At 44.4% G+C, this 12,137-nt stretch overlaps 1 protein-coding gene across 1 annotated transcript; it reads left to right on the forward strand.

The window, feature by feature from the left end:
- The first annotated feature begins 8,683 nt into the window (after positions 1-8,683).
- On the forward strand, positions 8,684-9,493 carry LOC120032786 (high choriolytic enzyme 1-like). Its single transcript, XM_038978966.1, has one exon. It carries the CDS (start codon positions 8,684-8,686, stop codon positions 9,491-9,493), a length of 810 nt encoding a protein of 269 aa, XP_038834894.1.
- The last annotated feature ends 2,644 nt before the right edge of the window (positions 9,494-12,137 follow it).

Below are 12,137 nucleotides of genomic sequence, written 5' to 3' on the forward strand. Positions count from 1 at the left end.
CCCTCGCCCCTCCTCCCCCTCTCACCCTGCTGTCTATGTTTATGGAAAAGCTGGTAGGGAATTAGTGTTCTGACGCGGTACATTTGTTCTGATGCGGTTCAATGGAAAGGGCCGGCTATTGATTTATTGCACGTGCCAGTTATAATACCCATGATACTTCTTAAGTATCCTGAGTACTCATTACTCTTTTTCGTGTCGGTACAGAACTGATAAATGTTGTTTATCCAGTCATCTGTTGGTTCTAGAATCCCTCTTCATTCTGGTATACATCATCACACAATTCATGCAGCATCTGCCTACTTTGGATGAATAGGTGCCAATATATTCTACTATATGTACATGATATATTATGATGTGGCACGCTGACTGTCTGGGGAGCCTTAGTGGACCTACAGCAGAACATTTTAAAGACCAAATCTTCTAAACTTATTGTACTGTTCTGCATGTTGCCGACACATTTCCTTTTATTTCTACGACCATTTACAAATAGAAGCCAATAAGACCAGCTGTACATGACCAATTAAACCCCTCCCACCACACTCATTTCACCCAGAACAGAACGGGAGCCACCAAGGACCACTGAAACCCCAGGCAGTCAGGACACATTTTATGTGTATGATTTAATGATTCCTGCTGTCATCGCAGTTCCATCCTATTGAATCCATACATACACATGGCACATGGTCATATGTCTTGTATAACAGGTCCCAGTGTAACACACACACACACACACACACACACACACACACACACACACACACACACACACACACACACACACACACACACACACACACACACACACACACACACACACACACACACACACACACACACACACACACACACACACACACACACACACACACACACACACACACACACACGTCCCAGTGTGACTGTATCATATATCAGAGAGGGATTGTACATGGTGCATGACCCATAAACTCTGTTAATACACTGCCTCCACAATCCTGTCTGACCTATACATACCGTTCAGATGCCAACAAGAGCTTTGTAGCCATGCAATGAAATACATATCCAGCTAAGCTTTAATGTTATATTAAACATAATTACTCTTTATGAAAATCCCTGTTTTCATAAACAATATAGCCCTCTGTAATCCCATAATATAGAAACACATCATTTAATGGATTCCTAGAATATCTGTTGCAATCCATGGCTTCACTATATCCCTGACCTCATCCTCCACACAGCTAAAACAGACGGTGATGGACAAGATCCTCGTGACCCCACAGAGAGGTTGTAACTTGTGCCAGATGTGTAGGAGAAATCAGTGGGAGCAAAGATCGTACATGAATCAGAAAGATATGCTTCTTATTTAGTGGTGAATCGTTCTACCAAACAATTATCAAGTTTGCATGTGTGTCGGCCTTCCAAAAACAATTATTGCTTTTCTGCCAAAGCTATTCTGTCTGGAGAGAAGAATACATTTTGACCAATACTTGTCCTATAGATAACGCTTTAGGAAACCCAAGAAAGATTAAATGATTCTATCAATCTCTACCCATCTATCAATCTCTACCTATCTATCCCACCAGAAAGCTATATACTAAAATGCCATAACTTGTCTGTCTGTCTGTCTGTCTGTCTGTCTGTCTGTCTGTCTGTCTGTCTGTCTGTCTGTCTGTCTGTCTGTCTGTCTGTCTGTCTGTCTGTCTGTCTGTCTGTCTGTCTGTCTGTCTGTCTGTCTGTCTGTCTGTCTGTCTGTCTGTCTGTCTGTCTGTCTGTCAGGACTCAATACAACCACGGGGGTATGGATCATAGATCATCCAAGCACCCCCAATGCTCTTTCCTTCCCGGCCCAGCTCAGTGCACTGTTGGCTTGGTACCAAGCCCTCCTTGACCCCCTGAGGATAGCCAGGCCTGCTATTCTGGCTGGTGGTAGCAAATACAGTTTGGCTGGAAGTGGACCGTGGAGACACGGTGGGAACTAAAAGAAGAAAACACTTGTTGCTGTGTTTTGGACTGTTCCTAGTGTGACTAGGTCCTTTTTCTGTTAGGGCTTGTTGCTAGGCTTGTTGCTTGTTGCTAGGCTTGCTTGGGATTGAGATGGATGCAAGCTGGCTATCTGGCAGAGGACTGTAGGGATCTTGATTCATGACAATAAATACATTTCTATAATTCCTGAATCAACTTATTTAGATATGCTTTAATGTATCTAGCCTAAGTCAACAGTCTTGGCATCTGTTGTGATGCAAAGTTGTCCTCTTAGTGGACATTGTAATGACAGCAAACACTTCATAGCCTATGTGCCATGACACAGCCCAAATGTTATCCAAGTGTGTGTGTGTGTGTGTGTGTGTGTAGTTTGGCCATCGTCACAGGGTGTGTGTGTCAGCGGTTTGCCCCTCGTCACAGTGTGTGTGTGTGTGTGTGCGGTTTGCCCCCCGTCACAGTGTGTGTGTGTGTGTGTGTGTGTGTGTGTGTGTGTGTGTGCGAGCGGTTTGCCCCTCGTCACAGTGTGTGTGTGAGCGGTTTGCCCCTCGTCACAGTGTGTGTGTGAGCGGTTTGCCCCTCGTCACAGTGTGTGTGTGTGTGAGCGGTTTGCCCCTCGTCACAGTGTGTGTGTGTGTGTGTGTGAGCGGTTTGCCCCTCGTCACAGTGTGTGTATGTGTGTGAGCGGTTTGCCCCTCGTCACAGTGTGTGTGTGTGTGTGTGTGTTTGTGTGTGTGTGTGTGAGTGAGCGGTTTGCCCCTCGTCACAGTGTGTGTGTGTGTGTGTGTGTGTGTGTGAGCTGTTTGCCCCTCGTCACAGTGTGTGTGTGTGTGAGCTGTTTGCCTCTCGTCACAGTGTGTGTGTGTGTGATCAGTTTTCCCCTGGTCACAGTGTGTGTGTGAGCGGTTTGCCCCTCGTTACAGTGTGTGTGTGTGTGTGTGTGAGCGGTTTGCCCCTCGTCACAGTGTGTGTGTGTGTGTGTGTGAGCGGTTTGCCCCTCGTCACAGTGTGTGTATGTGTGTGAGCGGTTTGCCCCTCGTCACAGTGTGTGTGTGTGTGTGTGTTTGTGTGTGTGAGTGAGCGGTTTGCCCCTCGTCACAGTGTGTGTGTGTGTGTGTGAGCTGTTTGCCCCTCGTCACAGTGTGTGTGTGTGTGTGAGCTGTTTGCCTCTCGTCACAGTGTGTGTGTGTGTGATCAGTTTTCCCCTCGTCACAGTGTGTGTGTGAGCGGTTTGCCCCTCGTTACAGTGTGTGTGTGTGTGTGTGAGCGGTTTGCCCCTCGTCACAGTGTGTGTGTGAGCGGTTTGCCCCTCGTCACAGTGTGTGTGTGAGCGGTTTGCCCCTCGTTACAGTGTGTGTGTGAGCTGTTTGCCCCTCGTCACAGTGTGTGTGTGAGCTGTTTGCCCCTCGTCACAGTGTGTGTGTGAGCTGTTTGCCCCTCGTCACAGTGTGTGTGTGAGCGGTTTGCCCCTCGTCACAGTGTGTGTGTGAGCGGTTTGCCCCTCGTTACAGTGTGTGTGTGAGCGGTTTGCCCCTCGTTACAGTGTGTGTGTGAGCGGTTTGCCCCTCGTCACAGTGTGTGTGTGTGTGTGTGAGCGGTTTGCCCCTCGTTGCAGTGTGCTACGTAACAATAATTGGGTCACATTTCAAATGAGCCAATGCAGAAAAGGCTTCCCTCCCTACCACAAGAGAACATAGACCACCCAGTACTCTCTAAGGGGGTTGTCACAAGGGAACAATCACTTTATAGTCTAGTGGGAAAATGTGGTCATTTTATGTGGTCAGTTCAACTACACCCTTAAAACAACCTTACTACATAAAGATCTATTGTAAGTTGCTCTGGTAAAAGTGTCTGCTAAATGACTAAAATCTAAATATAATTCAAACTGAATTTAAGTCAATATAATATATCTCAACAAAATTTTCATTTTTTGCTCATGGAGACTTATAAAAAAAAAAAAACTGTTCATTCTCACACAGCTCTCTCTCTCCGCCTCCTGTTGTCAAGGTGAACATTTCAGGACAAACTCAGTCAAGTCAGTTTCTCTCTCCCTGTGATGTCACTCCTCCGAGGTGATCCCCTCTTCCAGACAAGAGAGTGTGTGTGTAAGAGACAGGTTGCGTCCCAAATGGCTACATATTCCCTACATAGTGCACTACATTTGACCAGAGACATACAGTATGGACCCTGGTCAAAAGTAGTGGGTTTTGGGATACAGCCAGAGAGTGTAGAGCTGGCATGTGGGAGCCTTGACAGCCCAGACAAATACCCTGATCTATGTCCGTGTGTGCGGTCATCAGACAGAGCACCACAGTCTGTGCTTTGTACCAAACACACACTCTGTCATGAAGATGAACTCTCCCACACACACACAACCACCCCCTAGTCAACCCTGTTACTTGAACAAAACCCATCAGATGTGCATTAATACTCATATCTCTGACAGGCTGATGAGGGAGGCTTGCTAATACACAGTCCCTACAAGATCCAATAATGATTATGATTTGGAAAACTCTACAGCAGGGGTGTTCAACTCTTAACCTACGAGGTCCGGAGCCTGCTACTTTTCTGTTCTGATAATGACTGGCATCCACCTGGTGTCCCAGGTCTGAATCAGTCCCTGATCAGACGGGAAGAATGAGACAACTCAGAGGAACTGGCTTCCAGGTCCAGAGTTGAGTTTGAGGGTGCTAGAGGATAACTTTCTTGTTTAATGAAACTTGTTTTTACTTCCATGCTATTACAATGAATTGACATTATGATAAAATAATTAGACACATTGGACCTGGAACTAAAACCTTATGGTTTCAAATACCACCTTTAAATCCAACGTCCTTTCACTCATGCCTCCCATTCCTTTAACACTTGTACAGATTTAGGAAGAACTAAGGATCATCCCATCCTCGTCATCCTAATGGAGAGGCCTATGAAGAACTAAGGATCATCCCATCCTCGTCATCCCAATGGAGAGGCCTAGGAAGAACTAAGGATCATCCCATCCTCGTCATCCCAATGGAGAGGCCTAGGAAGAACTAAGGATCATCCCATCCTCGTCATCCCAATGGAGAGGCCTAGGAAGAACTAAGGATCATCGCATCCTCGTCATCCCAATGGAGAGGCCTAGGAAGAACTAAGGATCATCCCATCCTCGTCATCCTAATGGAGAGGCCTATGAAGAACTAAGGATCATCCCATCCTCGTCATCCCAATGGAGAGGCCTAGGAAGAACTAAGGATCATCCCATCCTCGTCATCCCAATGGAGAGGCCTAGGAAGAACTAAGGATCATCCCATCCTCGTCATCCCAATGGAGAGGCCTAGGAAGAACTAAGGATCATCCCATCCTCGTCATCCCAATGGAGAGGCCTAGGAAGAACTAAGGCGAGAGAACTAAAGTAGCTCATCTTTCTTGGCAGTGGAGAGGAGACTTTTTGGAGGGAAGAGTCTTTGAATACAGTTGTAGAGACTCCCTAGACTGGAATGCAGTTGTAGAGACTCCCTAGACTGGAATGCAGTTGTAGAGACTCCCTAGACTGGAATGCAGTTGTAGAGACTCCCTAGACTGGAATACAGTTGTAGAGACTCCCTAGACTGGAATACAGTTGTAGAGACTCCCTAGACTGGAATACAGTTGTAGAGACTCCCTAGACTGGAATACAGTTGTAGAGACTCCCTAGACTGGAATACAGTTGTAGAGACTCCCTAGACTGGAATACAGTTGTAGAGACTCCCCAGACTGGAATACAGTTGTAGAGACTCCCTAGACTGGAATACAGTTGTAGAGACTCCCTAGACTGGAATACAGTTGTAGAGACTCCCTAGACTGGAATACTTACATTTTAGTATTTTATTCATCATCTGACATACTTCTTGGCTGTGTCTGGATGCTGGAGTCCAGGGAGACCATGTATTTTATACAGAACCTTCATAGGTGTGTCTGGATGCTGGAGTCCAGGGAGACCATGTATTTTATACAGAACCTTCATAGGTGTGTCTGGATGCTGGAGTCCAGGGAGACCATGTATTTTATACAGAACCTTCATAGGTGTGTCTGGATGCTGGAGTCCAGGGAAACCATGTATTTTATACAGAACCTTCATAGGTGTGTCTGGATGCTGGAGTCCAGGGAGACCATGTATTTTATACAGAACCTTCCTAGGTGTGTCTGGATCAGGATTATGGGTTGGTGTCCATCCTACCTGTCCTGTACAAACACCCAATGGGAGTTTCTCACAGTCTAACCTCACAGGTCCAACTAGGTGATGATCCCTTAATAATCCATGTTGGTCAGAGTACACAACACCATGCCTACTGAAAACTTGCACGTTCAGTTTACATCCAGGTGTAATTAGCAGGTCTAAATAGACTTCTTCTGTCCATGTTGTACTATACAAGGGTTAGTGCTTAATTACTGGTTATGGTATCATGCAAGTATTTTATTCAACGTCTGACAGAAGTGCAGTACAATAAAGCTGCCACTAAATGCTGATCTTAGGTCAGTTTTTATACCTAATGAGAGATAGTTGGTTAATATGCCCCTATCTCCTCTCCTCCTCTTCAACTCTTCTCTCCTCTCCTCCTCCTCATTCCATTTGTGTGTTCTCAGCATTGTACTGTAGTGTAAAACTCATCCATCACATTACAGTGGCATCTCTAGTTTCATCTACACACCTTGGATAGGAACATACTGTGCATCCAAATGGCACCCTATTCCCTGCAAAGTGTATTATTTTTGACAAAAGTAGTGCACTACATAGGGGGAGGGCTAGTCAAAAGTATCGCTGTACAGATGCTGTATCCTAATTCGATCCTCCTGTTGTTGCAGGAATCATCCTGCACAGCAGGAAATGCAAACTTCAAGGATGGTAATTTCCCCTTTAAAATTTCAGACTTGATTTTCCCTTATGAAAAATGTATCAACACCTACAGAAATGTCCATTAATTATAATCCACCCAATAATTCACTTTTCCTGTTGCGCAGGATTCTTTTCCTGATGTAGCAAACGGGCTCACATTAAGATCCTACATCTGTATCTAGGGAATATGGTGGCATTAGAGACCATAGTCTGTCTTGATCATCTAACTCCCATGAATGTTATATGAATCTCTGTATGTGATAAGAGGGGTGCTATCTGCCGTACCACAAGAGTAGAGTCAACTCACAGTCGATTAACTAAGCTTGAACACTTGTTGATAAGGTAGAATAATTTAATAAACAAACTTAACAAGGGTGGCTTTTAATCCTTAGACTACTAGTCATTTCTATATGTGAATGTACCATTAGGGAGGGTGAGTAGAGTGATGGTTCACCATAGAGGAGTGTGTAGCTTTCAGCCATATACAGATCTTTATCCTTGAAGTGCAGTTGATCCAAGGTCGTCCCTCACACTGTGTGGCTTAATCAGTGTGAAGCAGAACGTATGGAGACAGTGTCTGTATGTCAGGCCCATGGCCATACATCAGACCCAGTTCTCCTCGCCCTCTCACCTCAGGCGGATGAATGAAGACAAGGAACTGTGGTTATGTCTGATGATGTGGTGTAGGAAGGAGGAGGGAGTGTACCAGTGTGTGGCACACACATGCAGATAAATACTGGAGGATGAATAACAGTATGTGAGAAAGAGAGGGAGAGAGAGGATATGGGGGAGGGGAGAGAGGGAGAGAGATAAGGGAGAGAGGGAGAGAAAGGGCGAGAGAGAGGGAGCAAGGGAGAGGGAATGAGGGAGAGAAAGGGCGAGAGGGCGAGAGAGAGAGCGAGAGCGAGGGAGAGAGAGAGAGAGAGAGCAAGAGAGCGAGGGAGAGAGTGAGGGAGAGGGAACGAGGGAGATATACACAGAGAGAGATACTCAGCCTGTTCTCTATCTGTTGTGCACTCACCCACTCCGTCACCACCCACTTACACCATTCACAATCCTCAACCATTTTAGGATCTCTGCAGTGCTGCTATGGGGTCTAACAGAATCAAAAACAGCATTCCTGTCCCTCCACTCTTCCATAACTCTACAAACACCAGCCCCAGACACACAGTCTATGTGTATCCAGTACAATGCCTTCAGCACAGCTAGGATTGAAATGATTGGGTATAAGGCCTTTAAAAACGCTGTATTAATGTAAACCGGATGATTGAATCAAATGAAGTGTTACCACTTGTTGACTATACAGTATTGTCTGTCCTTTACCATGTTTCTAGTCACTAAGACTTTAATGCCTTTGTAGCCCAGGCTACAATGGCCTCAGAGTAGGGCAATTACAATCAGAGTTTCTGGTTTAGGAATGTGTGGGAGAGTGTGTCTGGTCTGGTGGTGGTGCATCATAAAGACTGTATAAGCATAGCTGGACAACTCCTACAGCTCTGGTATAGAAACATTACATTACTTGAACTGACCTGAACAACTTGAAAAAGACACGGCTAACTATTTTGTCTGAAGATTACATAGTCATTCTGAATTACACATACATGCATCAGTACAGACGTTGGTTGATATGAAATTGATACAACTTTCAACTGAACAATGGGAACAGTGAAACATTTGCTACTTTGGGTACAGAGAGTGATGACCAGCAGGTTTAGCCAGTTCAAGGCTGGATTGGTCACGAGTTGAGGCCTCTGAGAATGTTGTGTCCTGTGTAATCTGGGTTGTCGTCAGGCATCCGGCTGGCTGGGCTGTCCCCCACAGCCACAGCGACAGAGGACACCCAAACAGTCTCTCCGACTGCTCAGAAAAATGGCCTACCTTCTTTCTCTCTCCTTCTTCCTCCTCTTCCTAGGACTCACACAGGCCCACCCTCTCCAGCTTGATGAGAAGGATGAGATGGTCTTCACAGAAGACCCAGATGATCTGGTGGACATCACCACCAGGATCCTGGAGACCAACAATGGCACCACAGAGACGCTGATGGAAGGAGACGTCATGGTCCCCAGGACCAGGACCGCCATCAGGTGCTTGTGGTCCAACGAATGCCTCTGGGAGAGGAAGAAGTCAGAGAACCTCGTCACGGTTCCTTACACGCTCAGCTCAGATTTTGACTCTCATTCCCAGGGGAAGATCAAGTACGCCATGAACACCTTCCACACCAAGACCTGCGTGCGCTTCGTCCAACGTAGCAACCAGAGGGACTACCTTAGCATCGAAAGCAGATCCGGCTGTTCTTCATGGGTTGGCAAAACCGGAGGGAAGCAGCTCGTATCCCTGGAAAAAAGAGGGTGTGTTTACCACGGTACCATCCAGCACGAGCTGCTCCACGCTCTGGGTTTCTACCACGAACAGAACAGGAGTGACCGCGACAAGTACATCAGGATCAACTGGGAGTATGTTGAACGCGGGGAGGAGCCCAACTTTGACAAAGAGGACACCGACAACCTGGACATTCCTTATGACTACTCCTCCGTCATGCATTATAATAGATGGTCCTTCAGCACTGTGTATAGAAAGGAGACGATCACTCCTATTCCTGATGCCACTGTGTCCATCGGACAGAGCTTGGAGATGTCTGCGATCGACGTTCAGAGGGTTAACAAGCTCTACAGGTGTTAAAGGGAGGGAAAGGTTGGAGCTGAATCTGATGTCTGAATCTAATGTCTGAATCTGATGTCGGACGGTCAATGTTAAAATGATCTGGCATTGTGTTGTTTGGAGGCCACGTGGGGTTAACTCATTTTGTCATGTTCATTACTTGATAGTAATGGAAATAATAAATCTCACAGAGCACATAAGTCCTCTCTTTCTTTTGTCAAGTAATTTCAGTCAATTGTCCACACTACATAATTTAGGGTTATGGTTAGGGTTAGGGTTGAGCCAGGGGATGAACATGAACCTAGAGTTAAGGTTAGGGTTATGGTTAGGGTTATGGTTAGGGTTATGGTTAGGGTTAAGGTTGAGCCAGGGGATGAACATGAACCTAGAGTTAAGGTTAGGGTTATGGTTAAGGTTAAGGTTAGGGTTATGGTTATGGTTGAGCCAGGGGATGAACATGAACCTAGAGTTAAGGTTAGGGTTATGGTTAAGGTTATGGTTAGGGTTAAGGTTAGGGTTAAGGTTAGGGTTATGGTTAAGGTTAGGGTTGAGCCAGGGGATGAACATGAACCTAGAGTTAAGGTTAGTTGAACAGTTGTTGATAGTTAGTTTGAACATCTATAAATCATCTGACGGGGACTATCCAGATAAAGTGGGATTCTACTGGTTCACTCCCACTGACCATGCACTTGCAGAGTCTCCCTCCATCCTTCTTGTTCTAGACACACTTATCTTCCAGCCCCTGGTCCGACAGACAGACACACACATTCTCTCTCTGAATGCTTTATGAAACCATATCTTTTGCCATAGTGGAAGCATGGCCTGCGTCTCAAATCGCTCCCTATTCACATACATAGTGCCCTACTTTTGACCAGGGTCCATGCCCTATGGTCCCTGGTCAAAAGTAGTACACCAAATAGGGAATAGGGTGCCATGTGGGCCATGTGGGATGCAAGCCATGGACAACATCCTATCTGTTCATTGTCATATGTTAATGCGGATGAGGATGAGCCACATGTTGAATTACATGTAGAAAGATCTAGCTATCTTTGGATCTCTGGTACTAGGAGGAATGCATGTCCATGTGAAAGTGCTCTTAAAATGGAACTGGGCATCTTCTTGAGTCTAGTGGAATGAGTGCATTTGGCAAGAGTACAAAGGCAGAGGAATACAGTAGATGACATATTGTGGAAGATTTCTTAAAAAGCATATGGATTCTTTCCCTTTGCCATTAGGTCTATCTTTTCCATCTAATAGCACTGGTTCTGTTATGAAGACTCACCTCATGCGTTTTAAAGTATAGAAGTGACTCAAAGCCTAAAGAAAATGTTAAATGGAAGCAAGGAGGTTGATTTCGCTCCTATCTTCCTTTACATCTGCAGAGCTATCATGGAGTTCTGGAACACTCCTAAATCAATGACTATAATGGAACACTCCTAAATCAATATGACTATAATGGAGCTATGGAACACTCCTAAATCAATATGACTATAATGGAACACTCCTAAATCAATATGACTATAATGGAACACTCCTAAATCAATATGACTATAATGGAACACTCCTAAATCAATATGACTATAATGGAGCTATGGAACACTCCTAAATCAATATGACTATCATGGAGCTATGGAACACTCCTAAATCAATATGACTATCATGGAGCTATGGAACACTCCTAAATCAATATGACTATAATGGAGCTATGGAACACTCCTAAATCAATATGACTATAATGGAGCTATGGAACACTCCTAAATCAATATGACTATAATGGAGCTATGGAACACTCCTAAATAAATATGACTATAATGGAACACTCCTAAATCAATATGACTATAATGGAGCTATGGAACACTCCTAAATCAATATGACTACAATGGAGTTCTGGAACACTCCTAAATCAATATGACTATAATGGAGCTATGGAACACTCCTAAATCAATATGACTATAATGGAGCTATGGAACACTCCTAAATCAATATGACTATAATGGAGCTATGGAACACTCCTAAATCAATATGACTATAATGGAGCTATGGAACACTCCTAAATCAATATGACTATAATGGAGCTATGGAACACTCCTAAATCAATATGACTATAATGGAGCTATGGAACACTCCTAAATCAATATGACTATAATGGAGCTATGGAACACTCCTAAATCAATATGACTATAATGGAACACTCCTAAATCAATATGACTATAATGGAACACTCCTAAATCAATATGACTATAATGGAACACTCCTAAATCAATATGACTATAATGGAACACTCCTAAATCAATATGACTATAATGGAACACTCCTAAATCAATATGACTATAATGGAACACTCCTAAATCAATATGACTATAATGGAGCTATGGAACACTCCTAAATCAATATGACTATCATGGAGCTATGGAACACTCCTAAATCAATATGACAATCATGGAGCTATGGAACACTCCTAAATCAATATGACTATAATGGAGCTATGGAACACTCCTAAATCAATATGACTATCATGGAGCTATGGAACACTCCTAAATCAATATGACTATCATGGAGCTATGGAACACTCCTAAATCAATATGACTATAATGGAGCTATGGAACACTCCTAAATCAATATGACTATAATGGAACACTCCTAAATCAATATGACTATAATGGAG

The sequence above is a fragment of the Salvelinus namaycush genome, chromosome 39, assembly GCF_016432855.1.
Source record: "Salvelinus namaycush isolate Seneca chromosome 39, SaNama_1.0, whole genome shotgun sequence".
NCBI lineage: Eukaryota > Metazoa > Chordata > Actinopteri > Salmoniformes > Salmonidae > Salvelinus > Salvelinus namaycush.